The sequence below is a fragment of the Rattus rattus genome, chromosome 8 (assembly GCF_011064425.1).
Source record: "Rattus rattus isolate New Zealand chromosome 8, Rrattus_CSIRO_v1, whole genome shotgun sequence".
Lineage (NCBI taxonomy): Eukaryota > Metazoa > Chordata > Mammalia > Rodentia > Muridae > Rattus > Rattus rattus.
The window spans coordinates 11,728,490-11,752,129 of NC_046161.1; the positions used below are offsets into that span (position 1 = coordinate 11,728,490).

The 23,640-nt window shown below is 41.1% G+C and overlaps 1 protein-coding gene across 4 annotated transcripts in view; it reads right to left on the reverse strand.

The window, feature by feature from the left end:
• Fat3 (FAT atypical cadherin 3) overlaps positions 1-23,640 on the reverse strand; it is a 456,579-nt gene that overhangs the window by 88,173 nt on the left and 344,766 nt on the right. For 2 of the 4 annotated variants that reach the window (XM_032911176.1, XM_032911174.1), the window contains exons 4-7: positions 19,166-19,480; positions 17,831-18,041; positions 17,310-17,378; positions 9,929-10,068 (exon numbers count right to left, since the gene is read on the reverse strand). In XM_032911176.1, coding sequence (XP_032767067.1) covers positions 9,929-10,068; positions 17,310-17,378; positions 17,831-18,041; positions 19,166-19,480 — 735 coding nt within the window. The remainder of the gene's footprint in view (positions 1-9,928; positions 10,069-17,309; positions 17,379-17,830; positions 18,042-19,165; positions 19,481-23,640) is intronic. The other 2 variants (XM_032911177.1, XM_032911175.1) reach the window with 1 other exon arrangement.

Sequence of the window (23,640 nt, forward strand, 5' to 3'; positions counted from 1 at the left end):
ATTTATCCTTCGGTGCCCTACCTAGTTTGATCACATTCGACTCTTGTATCCACTGCAAGCTTCATGTTCACTGCAATGGGCCATCTTTCCTTGGCCAGTATGATAGTCTTTACATTGCAGCTTGAGGGTCTTTTTGACCCAGTCCTGCTGTTCTTAGATTTACCCCCTTTCTTCTTTTCTCACTCCCTCTGTTTCTTCTTTGATTGAATGATTTATTTATTTATTGATTTTGATTGCTAGGGCCAGAATCTAGGCTCTTACTCTTTTAGGTAAGTATTTTGGCACTGAACTACATTCCCAACCAGCTCCCTTACTTTCTGATAATCTGGTAATATTTTCTTAGGGTTGTCTTGGAACATTCTCTGTTCTTGCATTATCTATTGCTCCAAAAAAAATCTTTGGTTTTTCTTTTTCTTCCTTTTGTTAGAAATGCTATTTTGAGATTGCAATCTAGTACTGGGAATTCTTGTTAGTGGATTGACTTGAATTTTGCTTTTATCAACTGGACAAAATTAGGAGAGAACTAGAAAAATAATCAAAATTTCATGAGTTCCCAGATGTTTCCAATTTTATTTGGTGTCATTGTTTCTGCATTTCTCGCCCCCTCTTGATGCTGACATTTTTTATAATCAGTGACAAAATCATAATTAGTCATTGTTTTGTTTGAAATACAAGTGCAAAGGACTCAGAATAATAAGGCCTGCATTTCTATTAGAGTTATCCAAAACAAGTTGATATTGTTTTTCAGTGCTTTTGTTCCTGAGATGAATCTCCACAGAGGAACTCCAAGTTGAACTAAATGATTAACATCCCTTGCCATACTTTTCCTCCAGAATAGGATTCACATATAATTTGCTTCCATTTATTTCCACATTTTAGAAGTTTTTTTTTTCAGGATAGGGAATGATATATTACCTGAACCAATAAGGAGAGTTCAGGACTTAATTTGAAACAGTGCCGTTTTTAAACCAAGGAGCCTGGGGACTTTATTATGGAACTTAGACATGTTCATAGAAGACAGCACCAGGGGCAGGAAGATTTCTTAGGATGCCTAAAGAGTTCATCCCTGAGTATGTGCCCAGTTTAAGTCACTGTTAAAGAAGAAAATATGTCAGCTCTGTTTGGATACAGGCTTGACTCACATACTTGCTTTTTCAACATTTAATTTTTTATTTCGTCATTTTAAAATAAGACCAAAAGGATCTTCAGGGAGGTTTCTATGAGTCAAAGGGAAAAGAACATAAGAGGAGAATTGCTAGAAAAGAGGGATTTGGAGAGGAATAAGAGGAAATGGGGGTAGATGTGATCAAGATCCATTGGATAATTATTAGGCTATTGAAGGAAAAGAGGAAAGAATTTAAAGAAGCTTGGCTTCCCTGTTATCCTGTCCTTTCTTGCAGATAACTTTTATTAAGAGCACATGGCTTCTCATCTGTTTTGTCAATATGGCGATACCATATACACTTCCCTACCACACTATTTCACTTATTATTAATATTAGGAATTACAAAGAGTAGAAAATGTATATTATTCCCAACTGGCATAAGAGTCACTTCAGAAGCATCTGGAGATAAGTGTTCATCGTCACAACTGAAAGGAGGGGTGCACGTGATATCTAGTGGGTGTAGGGCGAGCCGCTAGCTGCTCAAGGTGTCATCCATTGCCCCAGGCAGTGTTGAGGACCTTGCCTGATACCCTGGTCAGTTCAGGTCATCCTTTCTGGGCTCGGTAAGTCTTTTCTAGTATTTGTTCTTTGAGTATGTAAGAAAGACAAATGTGCCTGTGTCTCTTAATTTTTCTGGCATACCGTTGGGTCCTAACGCTAGGACAGTTTGATGGAAGGATAAATGTTTCTATAGTTTTGTGAAATCATTTTTACGTTCCACTCTTCCAAGGTTTGATCAATGTGCACTGCATTCCCACAACAATATGTATAAACGACTGTCACTCCAGCCTTGCCAACGGGGTGTGTGGGAAGACTTGGGGCCCCTGCCAGCCTGCTGGATGAGAAGTGGTACCTCAGTGTTGCTTTCATGTGCACGCTCCTATTATGAGTGACAACGAGCAGAGATTCACACACTTCGGAACAGTTGGTGCTTCTCTTTCTGTTCAGCTGCGTATGCTGGCGCATTCTTCTGTGGGCTAGAGGATTACTCTTCCTTCTTCTCTTCTGGAAACGTGGCGATATAAATGACAAGGTTGTGCTAAATTCTGCCATGGAGTTTATTCTGGGTATGAGTGCTTTAGCATGCCTCGCAGAAGAAAATGCTTCCAGCTAACCATTGTTTCTGGGTGGTGAGTCAGTTGGGCTCCCTGGTGTAGATGAATCCTTGTTGTTTTTATAGATGGCATTTGTATGTTTTATTTTCCTTCGTTTTCATTTCTGGTACGTTTGAAATTTTTCCTGGGATATTTTCTGAGGGCAAGATCTAGCTTAATTTTTCTCTCCAGGGCTCTGCATTTCTTTCAGTGTTACATTTTTAGGGATGTATGGGGAACTAGAGGTGGTTTTACCTTTTCCTTTATAATTTTTGTGGGTCAAAGTGTTTTATCTTGCCTGATTGCTCTGTTCCTTTTGGCACAGTTTCACATTGCAGTCAGGTGGTACCTGTTCTTATCTCATGCCTGACTGAGAGAAGAATCACTAATGATATTTCTATTACATTGTATCTTGAGCTGCAGAGGTGGCTCAGCTGTTAAAGACTGGGCTAACAACCAAAATTAATATTTCAGCATCTGACTGTATTCTAGAAAATCATTGATTTTCTGTCATATAAATATAGCCAGACATGCTCTACCCTTACATATAGCAGCATAGCTGCTTACCATGGTTGAGATGTGCTTTGCTGAGCGGGATGAAAACCATTTTCACCACATTTGTGGACTCACAGTTTTCACTTACAGGACACACTAACAGGCACAGACCTTGTCCCCTAGTTTGTACTTGCAAGAAAGGTCAAGGAGTGTGCCAACAGAGTTTTTGGGTATTGTTTTTTATCTCCCATGTATTTGCAAAACATATTGCATTCTTTGGCTGCCAATTCTTTGAAAAGTTAAGTAACTTAGTCAAGATGCTAAAATATTTGTTTTCAGACTGGCAGTTACATCAACAGATGTAAAAGCCTTTCTGGCCAGCAGACTGCCCTGACCTTCTTGGAGTTTCAAAGTTGACGTGGTCTTGAAATGCTTGCCTCTTTCTGCTTGCTTTGTCCTGAGCCTAATCTACAGTCAGAACAAGTATTCCTCTGTAAAAAGACTTCCTTCTCCTCATTTGCTTTTTATTTCCCACAGTTGGGGCCATTTGTGAGCTCCAGAACTAACAAAGCAAAGTAGCTCTCAAAGATGTTGTGTTCAACGTGGTAATTGAAAAGCTTACAAAAGCACAAAGGACTCAAGGCAGGAGGGAACCCAGGCATGGGAAGTATCTCCAGGACTGGTTTCAATGCTGCCCCCCACAAACATGTTGTGTTCTAAGGCTCCTCTAAGCTAAGTCTGGGGAGGTGCCAAAGCCCCGCTTTACAAATGCCCATGGTAGAACAGTCCTCGGGGGCGAATTGTTGGGCAAGACCAATTAAATCCTCAATTACTGAAATTCTGTTCTGCTTCTGTTGCCATTTCTAAGCCATATTTAAAACATCTTTAAAGGCACATTTTTAAAACACACTTCCTCAGTGTATGGATTTTATTTTGGAATTATGAATAGAAAACTTATATCACAGTTGCTTTCTGTATAGAAATGTGCATCATATTTGCTCCTTAGACTGTATTATATCTGGTTTCTCAATGGAGAAAATGTTAATGGATGTGCCCAGAGTCACAAGAACAAGGTTGGATCCAAATCTGGTTCTTCAGAGCCAGTTCTATATTTACTCATAATCATCCTCTCATGCACTTAGGTTATATATGCATTCAGAATACATTTACATCATATATGTGCTAACAAATATATGTAATTCACAAAACAGATAAATGGCATGCCTAGTCTCCTCTCAGAAACATTGATTAAAAAATTATTTTGAGTAGAAAATTTCCTGCTACCTTGAAAATTAGAATCTATTTTCAAAAATTGATTTTCACATAAGCTGTCAGGCGTAGACCTGTTACATATAGTGAAATATGCTATCATTCTTCGATTTTTTTAAAACGGGAATTCTCAGATGGTATTTTAGCCTATGTTGCCGGGCCACTTTGGCCATTCCTTAATTTAAAGACCAAACAAAAGTTTGTGTCACTCCTGTTTTTCACATGTTTGGGGCAAATAAAATTAAATTTGATTTAAGAGAACTCTTGTGGGAGGAGAGATATCTGGGAGTCCCCTGATCTAACAAACATCTTTAGAAAATAAACATAGTTTGCTTTTCTACCTTTTGAAGCATATATATGTAGACACAGAATGGCATCAAGAAGGGAGATTTGTCAAGGTAAAATTTGTGTTCTAAGTAAGTAGGGCAGCGAGGGACTCCAAGCAGTCCCAGTGATGGACTCCACAGGGTGAAGGAAGGTCTAGACTAGGTTTAGGGATCATGTCATAGGTCTTCCTAACCTCAATTCCAATCAACGCAGGCCAAACTCACATGACAGCTTATATTGGGCTTGAGCATTTGGAGGCTATGGAAGAAGATGTTTAATGTCAGACTTGGTTGTGGCTCCCTCAAGAACAAGCTCACTTTTCTAGCTTTCCAAACCCAAAGCATGTCCTGAGTGAAAAAAGGATATTAAAAAAAAAATCACAAAATACCATATCCAGAGTCCCTGAAGCAAATCATCATAGCTTTTAGATTACTTGGACAGGACTATCTTTTGTTTCCTTCTCCTACAACACAAAAGGCCACGCAAGTAATTAAGAGTTATCAGGTATGTTATTCCAATTTTACGTTGAGTACCAGATTGTATTAATAAAGTATATATGTGTTCGGCATGTGATGGTTCCAAGAACTGTCTCATTTTTCTTCATTCTTAAAGCATCTGTGGTGCACAGAGGGTCATTTCACTGTGAAGAAGATCGAGTCTTAGAGTGAGCTGCCTTCCATGGGAATACACAAAGGTCAAGCACCAATTTGGACTTGCGCCACCTGATTCTGGGTCAATATTGTTTTGACTATCTAAGGTAATTTACTTAGTGGGTAAAATTGTGTATTTTGTAGATAAATGTGTAGAAGAATGTTGCGAAGGAGAAGTGGGTTTGTATCTCTTTTATGTGATTCCAGGCAGGCTACTTAAGTAGTCTGAACCTCAATTTCCTCCTCTTTAACTCTTGATTTTACTTTTCCAGGGTTACAGGGAAATGGACCTTCCTCGTGGGACTTGTTGTGCCTCCTTATGTAAACATTATACGTCATATATCTGCATGTCTTTTCATCCACTGAGCCTTTGGGAGAGCCATGTTCTACATTTGTTTGTATTTTCTATAACGATGCAGTAGCTCTGATTTGGGAGATGTATGAAGAGTATTCATATTCATAATGGATCATCCTTGGAAACATATGCATTTGGGGTTAAAATTATGCTAAGAGAAGGCTGGACCTATGGACAGCTAGGACATAGTCTGAAGGTACGGGTGGTGTCATGTTTCTCAGGAGACCAAGTTAAAAAGCTTCTTGCAGCTCCTGTCTTAGAATAGATACCAAAGTCTAAGTGTTCCCTTTAGACTTGGCCCAGTCTAAGTAGGCTCTAGTATCTGCCTGTGTGGATGTTCAGGTTCTCCTCAAGCCAATTGACCTTGATTGGACTTTTCCCCTTAACAATAAAATGGAAATGACAGTAGTCAATGAGTTTCATATTTATGCCTCAAAAAAGTTATTACCATTTTAGATATTAAAAAATAACACCTGATATTATTATCCTGTAGTTCTGAATACAGATGTCGAGGCCAAACTGACGAGATTGCAATAAATGCATTCTTTTCGAGTGCTCTTCTTTCTTATTCAGTCTCAACATAGTATCTTCTGGTTATAGAATTGGGGTCCCCATTTCCTTGATGGCTCCCCAATGTCTTGAGGCTCCCTTCATATTCAAATTGCCTCAAATCCTCCTTGCACTGGATTGTCTGTCTCCTCCCTTTCTTGCCTTTCTAATGCCAGTTGGGAGAAAGTTGACAGATAAACTTCTCTTAGTAGACAGATCCTACCTGGAGACCCGTGACCTAAATTATATCTCTTAAGTTCCTTCTGTCATGTAACGCAATAAATCAAAATTCTAAAATTTAGAGTGTAAACATGTTCTTAGGGGAGTCATGGGATACAAATTCTGCCTGTAATGAGTGTTCTTGGTAGCTGCTTGCTAAAGTTATTGTGAAACTTGATGGACCTACCCTTGTACATCTAGTGAAAGTCAATTTAAGCAGCCTCTGGTCACCTTTTTAACATGACCTCATGAGTCTTTAGTAGGGTCAAATGATTGATACTCTTGCCCTAAACATGAGGTTAGCTATTTCTGTAAAGCATCTTGGCTCCTTTCTAACACCAATGACCAATGTCTTACCTGGGTCTAGGACTGGGATCCACTTAAAACCATATAATTCTACTTAGATTGGCATGGATGGTGACTCTTCTTCGGTGTTTTATTCTGTCTTTATTAGCCCTCCGTCCCACTTTCTGGATACTTCCCAATATTGCTGCTTGCAATAACCAGGGATCCTTGATATTCTTCATTTTTACTTGAAGCAGACAGTCCAGAGACAATTTCACTCTTTCCTCTTTCCCTTTTAATCCAGATGTCCTTGCTTATCTTTGGGTTTCTATGGTAATGTGTGGTCACTTCTGTTGTGTGTTGTAATATGAAAAGTGCAATAATATCTATCACCAAACCCACCCAATGTCATGCAGAAGCCATTGTCCATCTCATCAGGTGGCTTCTGCCCAAGTGAGGATGCTTGGTTTTCATATCAAGTTCTTTGAAATCCTTGTAATGCGAAGTGCACAGGCTACTTTACATTCTGCAATCAGCCTAGGCAATCTTTTGAAAGAAAGGGATATTTATGTATCATCAGATTTTGTAGCTCTGAGGAACAAGAACCCAGTGAGAGTCAGCCAGAAGAACAGGACAAGACTGAAGATGAAGGAGTGGTTTCATGTTGACACTGAATCCCGGAGGCTCTGATTTATTTGATATTTGTGAAGTAAAATTCAACATGTTGTTTATGGCTGACAGGAAGCCTATGCCCTACCATGTTTTATGATCTCATGTGAACAAAGGAAAGAAATGTCCCCCAAGGAATTTTGAACAGGTGGTTTGGAAACTACAGAACATTAATCTAGTGGAGAAAGGTATCTGTTTGATGGTAGAATCATTACATTGTCTGAGGTCATGGATTTGAGCATATTTTAGCAGTTTCTAAAAGAAGTTTAGACTGCACTGTTTATTCCCCAAATATCCTATTGCTTCAATGTACCTCACACTGGAGCAGAGAACCATTTTTGCTGCATGTCAAGGGAAGGCTGGGTAAAGGTGAATCATTCGGGAGTGACCAAGGCTGGTGAACAGAAAGGTCTAACATTGCCTTTGATGGCAAGAGTCTTGATGAGGATACACAGTACATGCTTTGAAAACTGAGTTCTCATTCCTTAAGGTCATGACTTGGATATTTTAGACAAGAAAAATCTTTATTAATCTCTTTAATTTGCTCTTGTTAGGGGGACCTCCAAGTTCACCCCAATTCTCAGACTGTTTACAAATGCTTGTGAACCAAGTCTAACTGTAAATAAGTTTGGAAAAAGATGGTCTCAGACAAGTGCATTCAAAGATATGCAGTGTACACTTCCATGTTAGTTTAGTGAGTGTATATTACACATATAGCCTCAAGTCTGCATTAGCTTACTGTAGTGATGTATGCTTCAGTCTTTTCTACTATGGGACCTGAGGCAGGAGGATTGTTGAGCTCAGAAGTTTGAGGCTACTATAGGTAGTATAGTAAGACCCTGTCTCAAACAACAATCAAAGCTATACTACTATAACTTTAATGCATTGCATATGGCATGAAGAAACATTTACAAAATAGATACTACTAAATGTTACTCATCTCATCCTAGTAACATTCTAAATATCTTCCTGTTAACTTTTGCAGTATCATTGCTAACATGAGTGCTTTGTACCTCTGAGATCTGCTGTACCTTCTAGATAGACCCTATTGGATATGTAGACTCTATCTATTCATTAGTTCTGAAAACACTTAGAGAATTATAGATTCTAGACGGACTGAACACTGTTTAATTCAGCTGGTTTAAAACCCTAGAGCAAAGTCTGGAAATGAATAGGATCCCATGCTTATTGGTATTTTACTTAAATATGTCTTGGGTTTTGTAAGTAGCACAGACGAACTGGCATTGAATATGCCAAGAAACCACTAATTTAAAAAATCTAATTTAAAGTTCCCATTTAAAGTGAATTAGCACTGACAACATAGCAATCCGACACATGGATTGTTTGGCGCTCGTCTTCCAGCATGCTATTCAACTGTACAGTTCTCATGGAATCTTAGCCAGAGCGTCTCATTTATGTGTCTAGATTTGAGTTGTGAAAATGCCAAGAAGTCGTGTGGTTTTAGATAGGAAGAATACATAATTTGTTGTCCCAATTGGATCAATTATCAGACTATATGATGTAGTGTTAATACCTTCTCTGGGGTAATGGGTACAAATGGGACTGTCTGAGGCAAACAGGGTTCTGTGGTCACTCGAGAAGCAGGAAAGGAGAATCAAGTATCTGTGGGTCATTTCCATTTATAGCTACATTCAAATGGAAAGCAAATGGTTGCATTAAGTGAACCCCATTGCTCCCTTCAACCTTTGCCACTTTCTGTTTACAAGAAAACAGTCAAGTTATATTTTTTTGTAGCTGTGTCAGACTAAGAGAAAAATTGTCTGGATAAACATATGAAGTCCCCTTCCTCCTGCTTTCAAATTTCATGGTCATAAAAGTGTAAATCACATTTAAAATAAATCATTACTCGCTTGCTTCTGCATTGGCAAACCTTCCTTGCTAACTATCTAAATGTGTTGAGATGAATTCTGTATATCCATCTGGGTCCAGCAGAGACCAGGGTCCAGATCAATCATTCATGGCTTCTGGGCTTGTGGGAACAACAGAGAGAGAAGCAGGGAAGAGTGGAATTGCAGAGCATTCCATGTGGGGCTGGGTTTAAGGCACTGAATGACAACCCCCCCAAAAAAATCTTACATTCAAGGTAAATCCACTGTGCTAAGAGCTACTAGCATTGTGTTAGTCCCACCTGGAAACATGTTCTGAGGTGTTTTGAATCACAGAGAAGCCCAGAAGTTTCCTTCTCATTCTCAGTGTCTTTCATATGAACTGAAGAAGCACAGCAGAAGTTTCTCAACCCCAGATGTATGGTAGCATCACTAGGACCTCTGGGGCTGTATATCAGCTATTTGGACCTGCTCATACCAGGCTCTATGTCAGAGGGTACAGTGTGCAGTTGGGATAGAGAACCCAGAGCACAGAGGCTACTGTGAATACCCAGCCCTCACTTTTGTCCTTTATTGAGGCTGTTTGAAATTGGCTTCTGTAACTTCCATTTCAGTATGTAATTGAATATGGACTCTTAGGTATCTCCAGTTTTAAATTTCAGTGACATGAAACGAGGAGGGGAAGAATCTCATGCTTTGCTAACACAGACAACATGGATGTCTCGTTGTAAGTTGACCGTTGTCAAAGAGAACCCTATTGTAAATGACCAGGAAACAGATCCACATCACTCTTGAATATACAACCAACCACAGTTGACTTGAACGAAGCAGCCAAATTCTGTATCCCCAATAGAACCCTTTGTCTCAGTTGTTCACTCAAGCAATTTTCTGAACAAAAGAAACCATGTCCATAATTTATTACTCCCTGGATCTATTTTTCCACGGCTTCTGTTCTTCTTTTTAGCAGATATTCGCACATTGTTGTTAGTAGCTTAACGTCTTACCTGAGTGACAGCAACATTTGTTCCATCGGTGACCTCCACGCTCATGTTGTAGACTGACCTTTGCTCTGCATCCAAAGGCTTTGCGATGACAATTGTTCCAACACCCTTCTCTGCATCAAAAGAGCTGTCAAAATTCCCCCCTGATGATTTCACAGAAACAACACAAAGTTAGCACATCTGAGAAGATATTAAGTATATGGAGGCATATATCTTTACAGGGTACTTTTATATAGATCTATTTTCTGGCAGGCATCCCTATGGCTCAATTTCATAAAGCTCTAATGGGACTTTACTATTTCTATCTTAATTTATATTTCAAAGACCATCCTCTATAAGCATAACAAATGCCCAAAAAACAATGTATTGTAAATAAAACCCTCCACAGTAATGTTAGAGAGGTGGAGCAGAAGCTGATCCCTAAAAGGCAGAGGGGGAAGATGAACAGCCCTCCAGCCTGTCTCAGCCACCATGCTGGGAACCTGGGGAACACTTTAGATTTTTCTCTAGAAGAATACATTCTAAATAAGAAGAACTATTCCAATTACAACGAATACAAGTGATTCAAAACTTTTAGGTCTGTTCTAGGATTGTTGGTAAACATTTGGCTGGTTAGAATTTTAGAGTCCCTCAATTAAATGTCAGAAATAAAATTATGAATACAGGAAGATAAGAAAAGTTGTAAAAATGAATTTCATATGAAATATCTCTGACTATTTCGATATTCAGAGAAATGTTTTTGACCACTTGGCAGTGTAAATGAACTCTCTCCCGAGAGGCTGATGATTTCACAACACATTGACATAAACTCTGAGAGGTAGATAGATATTATATTGCTAATATAACACTAGTGGACTTCTAAGGCAATTTACACAAAGGTTTAGAAAAATTGTCATCTGTTCTTTTATTTTGAATGACATACTTAAGATAGCACTAGAATTGTGACCTTTTTGTCTCTGAACAGAATTGTCACTTACAAATCTTCCAAATTGGATACATTTGTAAAGTGGGAGAAAAGATAACGGTCTAAGCATTGAAAAAAAGTTTAAATGTCAGTATATGTTCACCAACACTATTTATTTTTGTCTGAAAATGCATGTGCGAAATACATTCAGTTTCGGATGATAATTTCATTTAACTTTAGTATGTAGGGCAATGTATTTATTGAATTTCATATTTTAGAAAAGAAAAGCTTGGTTTACTTATATCCTGTAGTCTTTCATTTTTACTTTTCTGTCTTGAGCACTATGTTTTCATGATTACAATATTATAATCCTAAGTGGGTGGATGAGGAAAGGGATGGAGAGTCACACTGTATGACTGGCATTTGTCCTGCAGTGACAAAAGTAAATACTAAGACTTACTTTCTAAAAATGTAGTCATGTGTATTCCAAGTACCAACTGATGCAGGTATCATGTTCACTGAGTATTATTTAATTACTGGAGAGAACATAATTGCCTTTGACATTTAAATAAAGCTGTGGAGATACGGGGGTACCGGAGAATTGCTTAGAGATGATATAGTTCTCAAAAACTTCATCTAAAAACTCATCCTCCAATTAATGTCTTTAATTGATGTACTGAGAAGCATGAGAGGCTAAGTCCAGAAAAAGGGTTTCGAGTGCTCCGAAGAAGAGGAGGTTCCTAGCATGTGGAGAGAAGTGGGTCTTAGAGGGATGCCTCTCCTTGAAGAGAATGTGTCCTCAAGGAGCACGTGAAATAAAACAGAAAGTTGGGGTGGGTGGCGTGGGTGGTGTGGGCAAGTCATCTTACGTAACAAGGCAAATCATTCACCTATAAGAGGTAAATGCTGGGAAAAAAACCCAAAACTGACCAACCAACAAAAAAACCTTTGTCATGGAAACCCTCGAAGAAAAGTGATAAGAACCCGTGAAGACAAGGATACGGACTTCTCAAGTGGCTTCTGGGGAGTATTACCTCACGGTTTTAATCCCGGCTCAGCCAACTTTAGACTTTGCGGTGCTGTTCACTTTCCTAAATATAGAGACTGAGACTTTTATTTTAAGCTGTTGTTTTTGGGGGAGTAGTGTTCATTCTCCAGGGTCAGTTATTCAAGAAAGGCAAACATTTGTGGGTCAAACAAAGAACCGTGCAAATGATTCTCTCTATCTGAAAACATTTGCATATTTATGTGGTGTAGATTGTATGCTTTTTCATAACTTTTGTTCTTGTTAATACTTTGGTCACTTTCGCAAGTTTCTGTTTTGTTTTTATAATCCTCTCTTTTCCTCTTGGCATGGATGTGCCATGTGTGTATTTGGTACTCCAGATGAGAAACCTCTGATTCCATAGGAGAGATAGAGAGAGAGAGAGAGAGAGAGAGGCCATTAGCATCTTTGGCACCTTTTCGCTAATGTGGCCAGCATACTATACTTCTCGTTTCTAAAGACATTTGCTCCTAGTTAAGCCAAGACTTTATTTAAATCAAAATCTTCCTAAGTTTTCAAATGAATTTCTGACAAGGGACACAGAATCTAGACCAGCCGTTCACCATCAACCCACACACAATTTAATAACCTACACTTAAGCATCCCATTTCATAAACGACTCCATGCCTTTCCCCCAGGTCGTGTTTATCCGGGCTCCCTTTTAGCCTGAAAGGTGATTTCAATTTTGTGGGAAAACAAGTCCAAATCATCTGGGGTGAGACTATCAATCAAAGGAGTCCGACTTCACTCTCAGCATTCCGTTTAAACAAGATGTGCTTCCTCAGAGCCAGTAACAGAACATGCAAAGCCAGAGTGTGCTGGGTGCAACAGCATGAGGCCAAATAAAAGGTGGGCAGGAAAGGACACTGCAGAGCTGGCCCGAGTCCCAAAAGGGTGGGGTTCAGAAATGTCACAGCCTATGCATTGCTGCGGGGGTGTGCGGCAGAGATAGTTAAAAGCGAGGTTGTGAACAGCCCACATGACAGTCATTCACTTTAGGGACAATCCTCTTGGACTGCTTTTAGTCAAGACAGGTGTCATGGAATAAAAAAGAGCAGGAGGCACCCTGGATTTCTGTTACGATATTATAAAATTTAATGGATCAAGGGGGAGGGTCCTGAAAAGGCTCTAAAAATAGGATGCGAATAAAAACAGTGGCAGCCCCTGTCTACAGTCCATTTCGCTGGGGGAATGAGTGAGTTGAGCTTTTCTTTAAAGGTGGGTATCCCATTTGAGACTTTTAGATTACATCATCTCTTAGCCTCAAAATGCTGAACACTCCTGACCAAGGAGAAGGCTTCTGCCGGTGCCATTTCTGCTAAGAGACTCAGGGATGAAAATGGAACAGATTCTCCTGTAGAGAAGCGTCCAGGTTCTTCCTCTAGAAAATAACTCCACTCTTGCACATGTAATGGTAAAAATGCCGACCCAAATCTAGGAGTCACCCAGGGGGAGGTGTGACTGAGAATCTTCCAAAACCCCGAGCAACTGAATCTCAATGAACAGAGGGAACTGGGCACAAGCTGTTCGTGCAAGTTCAGCATGTACACCCAACTGAAGGAAAGACATTCTGTGCCAGTGACGGTGTGATCATGAATAATTTTCTGCCTTGGAATGAAGCAAGCACACAGCAGGCTGATATTTCAATGGAGGGCAGGAGCTGGAGGGCAGGAAAGGGTGGTAGGAAGGATTAACAACAGAAAAACTCTAGACTTGAGTCCAAGGCCCCTTTTCTTAAGATAATTAATATGAAGTAGTTTGGGGCCTTAATTGTTTTTCTAAAATTTCTCCAGTATGATTCCATAAATGAGATCAGTGCCAAAAAGAAAAGCAAGTCTTGCCTGAGATCAAGTTAGGGCATGAAGGCAGTGTAAAGGGAATGGAGTGTTTGATGTCCTTTGACCAGCTGAGCAGAATTTACTCTGTTGGGAGAGCAGCTGAGTTATAAACAGATGGGGATTCTCTAGATACAGGCTGGGTGAGACGTGGTGATGGAGAAATGTGGCTGCCAGGTTAGGAAAAGTCCAGAGGTGCCCACGCTCTGAGTTACGACTAGCCTCATGTGGACTGAGGGCCAAGGTAGCCCTTGTCTACCTGCAGCACAGAAAGATGTCTGAGAGGCTAGAACAGAGATTCATGTTAATATACCCTTTCTCCTTCCTGAGAAAGCAAATCAGAGTAGTTCGTGTGCTTCCTATTGGGAAGGTGAAACATGTTTCTATGACGATTCAGGTAAAAACTAAAGTCAGGTAAAAATACAAAGTTGTTAATGATGGCAGCCTTTACAATTCAAATATTTGCTATCGGGATAGGATTCAGGGGCTGAGCTGAGAACCAGATTGCCTGCACATTGGAGGTATGTAAATCAAAGAATGTCTGAGGGGACGTCAGAGCCTCCTGAGAAGTGTGAAGATACATGGTGAAGCCGCAAAGGATTGTGGGTTATTTTTGTTCCCTTCATTTTCTTTCCCTTTTAACAAGGAAAGGAAGCATGCTGTGTGTTGGGCTGTTTAAATCCACAACAGCTGAACTTTATTATGTTGCCTTTTAATTACAGCTTTCTTAGCTTGGTTATAAGTAGGGCTTGTTTCTGAGAGCAGAAGGGTCTCACTACAGAAGAAACCCAGTTTCTTTGGAGTTGAGAAAAACGCAAGTGTTTAGGCTTGGGGACAAAATGCTGCTCACACGGAGTTCCTGGGACTTTGTGTTCTGGTAGGAGGTAAGGAAATTCAGTCAAAATCAGAGCCCTGGAAGTCTGAAAATGTGCAAGTGAGAATATGCTCTCAAGGGGAAGGAAAGGCAGGCTGAAACACCATCTTTGTCTCCTGAATGAGGTTTCACCAGGTCGAGCAGTTTAAAGATGAGGATTTTCCGCCCTAAGCCTCTCAGTGTGTTCTTCAAGGGTGTCCGAATACACCAGGCTTATGGTGTGATCTTGGGTTGACTTATTCTTCACAAGAGGATTTGGACAAAACCTGAAGCAGGAGGCTGCTTTTTGAATCCATGTTGAGCTTCCTTACCTCATGTTTATTCTGTCTCCCTGCAGAGCTCACAGATGGGCATTAGGTGCCAAGGGGCACTGCCCACTCTCAGTTCCCTCTGTGCTAGTTTGATCAGTGATGATGCTTAGGCAAGGGGGAAAGGAAGATTCACAAGGGATAAAATTGGACAGTGAGGATGAAACACCTGAGGCTGATAAAGCAAACAAAAGGTTTTAAAAGAAGGAAGAGGATGTCAGCACCGCGGGTAAATTATGACTCGGGCAGGCGAGCCATATTTGTAGGAGATTTGATAAAGGCGATCATCTCTACTGCAAACCACCAGCACCTGGGAAATGACTCAAAGTTCCACAGAGCTGGCATTTAAAGACATTGTTGGCTGAACCTGGGGATGGAAATAAAATCATGATCTGTTTGGGCAGGAGGCCCAGTAACTTCAATTTGTAGAAGAAATTTAGCAATCTGTTACCAGATTCACAGAGAAATGTCTGTGATGGAGGATTCCAGATCAGGGGACAGTCCTGGCAGCCTTCATTGAGAAAACTCCTCTCATTCGTACAGTAGAATGGATGAGGTAGGGGTGAGGGGAAGCAGAATCTATGGAGAAGAAAAGTGCTTAGGAGTACAAGGATAAAGGAGCCATGATAGTTATGGCCCCACTTTGCATATGGTTTCTGGATTAGGGATTATTGTGAATGCAGATGCAGAGGGAGGGTCTCTATAAACAGCTTGGACTATTGAAGCTATTGGGGTTGGTATAAATGGAATGTCATATAGACCATCTGTAGGGCCAGGAGGTTAGCATGGTTGCTTCAGGCATCACCACCAGTCTCCGTATCTTAGTTCATTCACCCCGAGTAGAAAGCAGCATAGCTCCAGCAAGAGAGAGAACGGAGATATGGGCTTTGACCTTGATCAGGAAGAATGGAGATGGCACACGCATAAATGAAAATGTACAGTAGTACAGGATGTGAAAGACCCATGAATAGTCTTACAAGTAGTACTCCTAGCCATATGCTAGCCTTCACCTAGTCATACTTGTAGAGATGTTGAAGAATTACAAATTGACCCAAAGAATTGGGGTCAGGTGACCCACCACACTTAGCATCAAAGAAAGGTAGCTATCGAGTTCCTATGCGTGGCCAGCTTGGACAAGTAACAGCCAGTAGGGATGCTTTGCAAAGTGAGTTGGTAAAGGGATGACCAAAGGTGTCCAGGCAGGCAAACGACAACTAACTGGTACCATGTGCAATGCTTCCTTGCATCAAGAAAGAAGAGACTGCTTTCGTATGATAACTGAATAAGCCAGAAACTACTGGGGTGGTGGTAGAAACGTTTCTCATGGGCCAGAAGATGTTCCATCTCAAATACACTGGCAGACACGAAGGCATTGGAAGGATGGTCATATGAAGAGATGATGAGATTGATGTCAATTATCTTAAACTAATATGTCTTGTGTTTCACAGAACAAATGCAGAGGGGAAGCCCTTACTGTTGGGAGTTCAGAGGACTCTCTGAGGTTTGACTGGGAGACATAGAACATACTTTTTTCCCCTATGCTTCATGAAACCAGATGTGGAGCCTCCTAAACGCTTTCTCCAGACCCAGCTGTTTGAAGGGGAGGCAGGTTGCTGCCCATCCTGTCCAGTCATCATGAGGAAGGAAATGATTCTCCCACACGAGTACTCTTCTGGCTTATTCGCTGCTCATAGAGAACCCTGGGAAATGATCAGCCCCTGGCAGGCACATACTCTCCTCTCTCTTTGACAACAGCCTGTTTTATTTCCCTGTCCTACACGCTTTTCCTCTCCAGTGCTCTCCCTGCAGGTTTGTGGAAGGGCTGTTTTGCCCTTTTCCTTTTGCAGCCTGGCGTGCTTGCTTGCTTTCTTTCAAGGAATTTAAAAGTTGGCTCCCCGGGTCTGCCCTGCCTGCTTCCTTCCATCTGCTTTCTCTATTCAGGGTGAGTGGGGGCTTACTGGCTACACATCTAGGTTCTATTTCCTACCCTTCCTTTTGTGGACAGCAGCCAGGGGACTCTCCTGGTGGGGCTTTTTGGTCTGTGAATGATACTACTGCTGAAAGGCAGGGGGGCTGGAATTACATTCTCGTTTATTTTCAATTGGAAAATTCCCAGTTAAATAAAGCGACCCTACAAAAAGATAAAAACAGAACAACAAAAAACCCACACATACCTCAAAAGCAATGGGAGAAAAATCAAAACAACCCCCCCCAAACCCCAAATCCATTTAATCTCAAACAAAGAAGTCATTGGATATGTGGAATGAGGCCGCTGTCAGAGGCATGTATGAAACCTGTGGGCTGCGCTTCAGTCTCTCACAGGCAGTTATGGAAGATGTAATTCAATTTGTTTTTAAAAAAATGCAAAAGGCAGATTGGATAGCCGTATTTTAGCAAACGTGTTTGCACTAAGGGTACCTTCTGTTGAACAGTTCTGCCCACAAGCTGTCTGTAGAATATAGAACATCTCTCGAGCATGCTTGCCACCTTGCAGCAGGGCAGTCAGGAGCAGAAAAAAAAACAGAATGCAGAAAAAAAGGTGAAGAAAAAGAGAGAAATGAAGGACAGCAAGTCTAGTACCATCAATACATTTAGAAATGAGATTAGCCAAGTGTGACAATAGAATTAAAATGACACATAGAAGGACAGTAAGATTGCCATAAATAACATACTATGGAGAGATCCAGCCAGAGAGCACTCTCTTCAGCTCAGCTACGGAATCGGAACGAAAGCACAGGTTGGTTTTCACTTTACTGGCTCTTTTGCATCCCAGCACTACGTTTAATCTGAGGCTTAATTGCCAGCTTTTAAGCTTTTCTTGTGCCTTTTAAATTTATTTATTTATTCGTTCACTTATTCATTCATTTACTTGTTTACTTGGCAAGTTCCTTCAAATAGTTACGTCTATTTCCTGATACGCTCTAGAGACTTGAACTTACCGACGATGTCAAACCACAGAGGGGTGTTAGCTGGCTGCACAGACACCACCCCTACAATCTCTGTTACTTTGTCACTCTCCATGATGGTGAAGTTGTAAAATGGTTCATCGAATGTCAATGGTACAGGTGAAGGCGGGGGCTTCTTAATCCATTCGATGTGGAGGCGGGCAGTGGAGGATTTCTGTGGGCGGCCATTGTCCACAGCCTTGATCTAGTCACCCATGGAGGGGAACACAGAAAGACAGCTCAGTGCTCTGAGTCCGTGGGGGGCTAAAGATTTCACGCACACAGTATAAAGCCCAAAGACCATTTTCTGCACAGTGTCACAAGAAGAAAAGTTGTGCTCAGTTGAGACTCCAGACTCTGGAGTGGAATGTACAGAGCTCACACCATGTCTGCCTGAAACCAAGTTCTGAGATGTGAAATCATAAAAAAAATACATGCTGTACTTACAATTCACAGTATTTCGGGCCAAGGGTAATAATTTTTGTGAGTAGAAATAGCTAATTTAATTCCTCATAGCATGATTCTGAACCTCGCTTCTAATGAATGTTGAAGGAGGAATGAAGTACAATGTGAGATATTATTTGTGTGTTAGGATATATGAGCACATGTGTACGTGCATGTGAGCATGTATGTATATGTGAATGTATGTATGTGTGAATGTAAGTATGTTATATGCTTCTATATGTATGAGTTTGTTATGTGCTTCTATATGTATGTAAGTTTGCACGCACTGAGTTTGTATATGCATGTATGCATGTACATAGATGTGTGTATGTATATCCACATGTTTAAGTATATTGTGTGTGTGCATATGTGTTTATGTGTGCTGTACACATGTGTGAGCATATGTATGAGTGTGTACAATGTACATGCATGTATGTGGGAATATGTATGCAAATGTGTATGCACTTGTGTAATCATATGCATTTGTGTACATGTGTGTGAGTGTATGCATGTTTGGGTTCATGTGAGTGTGAACATGTGTACCTGTATGCATGCATATCATAGTTTCTTCTGCTTTGCACTAGATATATGCTGCCTGTTGTGTTCAGCACCTTGGGAATGAGTTTGGGCTCAGAATGTATGGTCTTGTGCCTCCAGCAGGCCAGAGAATTGGTGAAAGTTTGCTGATAGGACACAACAAAGGAAAGTCTGACTATTTATAACACCACCTAGGAAGGTAAAACTTCTCACCTGTAACTGGCTCCCTCAAAGCAGCCTTCTGTAGCTATTTCTGTACTTCAACATTAGAGATTTATTGATCAAAGAACTAGGCACAAATAAGAGGACTCACCCATACCCCACTGATGCTCTGGAATTAGATCTTACCGTCAGGATGTCATAACTTCCTGCTGTGAATTGCTTTCTGGAAGAGACCATGCCAGTTTTCGGGTCTATAAAGAACTTTCCATCATCGTTCCCATCCACAATACTGTAGGAGATTTCTGCATTGGGGCCTTCGTCTCTGTCAAATGCAAAAGCCCTGTAAATGGGTTCGCCCCTCTTCTTGCGGTCACGCTCTGGAAGCTTGATCTGGTAGACCTTCTCAGGGAACTGGGGCTTGTTGTCATTTTCATCCAGAACCTGAACTACCACCCAAATGGTTGACTGTTTTGGAGAAGAACCGCCATCCGTCACTGTCACCTGAGTTTTGAAAGAGAAGGTATGATACAGTCAGAAAGTACACGTGCTGTCACTTATGTGTCCCCTGCCCGCCCCAGAGTTGTGCAGTTTACTTACTGGGCCATTTCAGCTCTCCTGAGCACTATGACTTTTATAGAATAGACAACATTTTTACAGTAGTTAACCCATGAGAGAGCGAGTGCCTCTGAACCAGCAATGGACGTCATTGCTGCAGGGATAGTGGCAAAGCAGAGAGGTTCAGATTGGGTTCTGATGCTGAGTCGTATGCCATACACTAGTGACTTTAAAAGGCAGGTTTACTTTTCTGGAGCCTAGGGGAAGAGTCCAACTCATTCTCTGGGGTCTTCTGGATAAGCACTTTAATAACCTAGTCAGATCACAAAGTCCATCTTTGTGTTTGGGTCTTCATTTCTACATAGGATTCAGTGGGGCATGGCAAACAGGAAGGGCACTGCAAGGATTCACTGTAGAGTACAGCAGAGAAAGGGGAGAACTGACTTTGGGAAACTCCTGGTTCATAGAGTCCAAGTAGATATAGCATGTGTCTTCCTAGCAGACACAATAGTCATGTATTCATTATTGTGCACTGACAAGGCTTTTTACCATCTGAACCCTGCTCTTCTCTTTTTTTCCCCTATCATGTTGTGAGCTGGATTGTTTCCCCTCAAAACTCATGTGTTTGAAGCTGTACTCCTGCCTTGGGCCTGTACTACCTATGGGATTTCTGAGAAAGGGGAATCAAGGTCAAATGAGGTCATAATGGTAGAATCCTGACCTAACCAGATCCTTCATGAAAGGCGATGGTTTTGTTTCTATCTCTTTCTGTGGTGTGAGCACAGAGTGAGAAGGTGCAGCAGTGAGGAAGCACAAACCACGCCAGAGTTTGACATGGGACTTCCTGGTCTCCGTTTTATTATCTTATTTTGTCCCATGCTCAAATTCTGCTTTTCAAAATAATATTAGCAGGTGATGTCTTTGGGTGGCCTTGGTCATTAGAGCTTCATGAATGGAATTAGTGTTCTTATAAAAGAGGCTTAGGAGTGCTTGTTTGTCCTCTTCTGTTACCCCAGAACATATCCAGAAAGTTCTATATGTGGGGAATATTCATGGGGCTTTATGTTTGCGTGGTCGAGTTTATGTGGAAAAATGCTTTAGAATGGAAATTTCTGAACAACAAAGTTGCTCACTCATAGTTCTGAGGGCTGGGAAGTCCATAATCAGGGTCCCAGGAAGGCACTGTCTGTGAGGGCCTCCTCTCAGATAGAACTTTCCTGATGTGCCTTCTATGACAGAAGGGTACAGACAAGCCCCATTGACCTTTTATGTAAGAACATCAATTCCATTTGATCTACCCATATTTAGTGGCCCTGCTTGCTGACACTGCTGTCCTGGGCAGTAGGACTGAGAAGACAGACATTCAGGATAGAACATGGAGAATGCACAGTCTACCATTCAATTCTTGCTTCTGATGAAGGCTCTCTCTAGCTCACAGATTAACATCCTACTGTCTGCCCATATGACAGACAGAGATGGAAACATCTGGTGTCCCTTCTTTATATTGTTATGGAACAAAAAGAAAAGCATGAAATAGTTGATTTGTGCCATAGTGATATATAATTTATAATTCACATAGCTTACTTTAAGAATGGTTGAATGCTAGCCTGTTGCTTAACTACTACAAAATAATGTTTTCTTCTCCTTGGGAAATGAAAGGGGCCAAGCACCACTTTCTATGTCCCTGAAATGCATTTGTGAAAACAGAAAAAGGAACACGGTGGAAGAGAATGTCTAAGATGCCCTTGAGTCGCAACAGTTGCCATGGCATTAATAGCCAATGCATAAATGGCATAAATGGTCTGCGAGGTATAGTTCTGAGCATGACCTCAGCCACGTCTGTAATATCCTCATTGGTCAGTGGGATGTGGCTCTGTATTTTCCTTTTTTCAGATGGGAAAACTATCCAGTGAAAGGTCTACAGTAAGTGAGTAACAGTGCTATGCAATGATGACCCTGGGAGGCCTTTTTAGCCACAATCCCCTGGAAGAGCTTCTACTGAATCTTTGTGTTGTTACCCCGAGTTTATTAGCTTAAAAATGTGTACTTGGAACCTAAAAGAATGTCCAGAAGAAGCATCGACAGAAACCAACAGTGAATCAGAGAATATGCCCAGTCATTTCTTCATCTAAGGGGAAAAATAAAAATTATTGGAAAACATATTAAAGTTTCTCTTTCAAATGGAATTGTAATGTGGTTTAGCCTCTCTTACAAGTTGCCTGGGAGGGTAGCTTTAATACCCTCAGAATAAACTTCTATCAGACTTTTTGCTTTTGTTGAAAAAATAAATCAATGCAGTTTTATTCCAATATTTTTTTCTATTGGTTTAGTGTGCTTTGCAAAAGAAATGTTTCTATTCCCTGAGCTTGTGAGCTTTGAAGGGACATGTCCTATCCTTCTCGGTGCTCGGATTATACTCCAGGTGATCCATGTTGGCACAGATTAGTTTCTTGGCTGTTGGGTCATTCTACCTCTTCCCTGTTTGAACAGCTCTTTTCAAAGTCAAGGCAGCTCTCACTGATTTCACCGGGCCTCAACCTTCTCTCCACTGGCTGTCAGTCTTTATGCTGAAGGGGACTCTGAGGCTGAGGAAAGAGCCCCTTCTTGTTCATTGGAGTATCCCACCACTTAAGAAACAGCTCTTGTGAGGGACACCAGAATCGTGGGCATGCATCTAGAGTCTACCTTTGTCTTACCATATGCATCAAGTCAGATATGGAAGTGAGCGAGTGCCTCTATGTGCCATTTCTAGGCCAAGTTCCTCTGCTGCGCTCTCTCTCTCTCTCTCTCTCTCTCTCTCTTTCTCTCTCTCTCTCTCTCTTTCTCTCTCTGTGTCTCTCTCTCTGTGTCTCTCTCTCTCCCTCCCTCCTGCCCTTCATCCCTTTTTCTCTTTTTCTTTCCCTCTCTCTTTTCCTTTCTCTATTTCTGTTTCTCTTTTTCTTTCCCTCTTTTTCCTTCCTTCTCTTTATTTCTTTGTTTGTTTGTTTCTCTTCCTCTCTCTCTCTCTCTCTCTCTCTCTTTCTCTCTCTCTCTCTCTTTCTCTCTCTCTCTCTCTTTCTACCATGCCATTGACCTGCAGACACACTGCCAGATATCCTGGAGGACATGATCCATGACTGTCCTCACAAACTGACCTTTCTCCTTTGAGTTTAGGAGCTTGGTTGCTCCCTGTCTCCTTAACATTCCTAACACCTCCATTCTTTTAAACTGTCTCCTCCCAATGCTCCTGTCATGATACCTGACTTGTTTAGGAAACCATTCTTTCCCTCCTTCAGATCTATGGGCACATCCTTTGAATGTCCTGGCACTGTCCCCAATCCCTTGTATGCAGGGAACCAGAATACAGTTAGCATCCTGCATTGCAAATGTCTATCCACAAGCTTATTTTCATTCAGTCCTCCCAAACTTGAATACCTTGAAGTCAAGGACTACCTATTAATCAGTGCCAAGGTTTGGCACCCGATTCAGCTCAAAGTACCAAAAAAAGTCATCAAAATTAATGTACATAAATGTCTCCTTATGACAATGAATGCAAAGAACACTCTTGATGGGACACTAGCCCGCTTGAGCATGACAAACACGGCTTCATTCCCTCTGCCTTGTTAAACCCATTAGATACATTGCTAAAGCGAGACACCCAGGTCTAATCCCTTATCTGGCCTCATTTACCCACCCCTGAGGCTGACTACCAAGATCTAGCTAGCAAAATATTAAAGTCATACAATGAAAAGCTACCCTTGGTAAAACCATGAAGCAGAATGAATTTTTCCTTCCTCAAACTATTTCAGGTGTTCCATCACAGTAGCAACAAGTCTAACACGCTATCCCAGGCCTCACCCCACCCACTGCACGCTGCCAATACAGGAAGAAAAATTACATTGTGGAGCAAAGAAAAACCAACTGAGACAAATCCTCATCATCTCTTCTGTATCATTTTCCATTAATAGGAACCGCGATTGCTCAAGAATGATCCATGTGTCCATGCCTCTGCTCTGCTGTGGCCCGACAAGAGAACATTGCTATGCTAACTTAGGATAATCAGTAGTCCTGACAATCAATAAAAAGCTTGAAAGATTAATTTCTTGAGGGACTGCAGCTAACTCCTA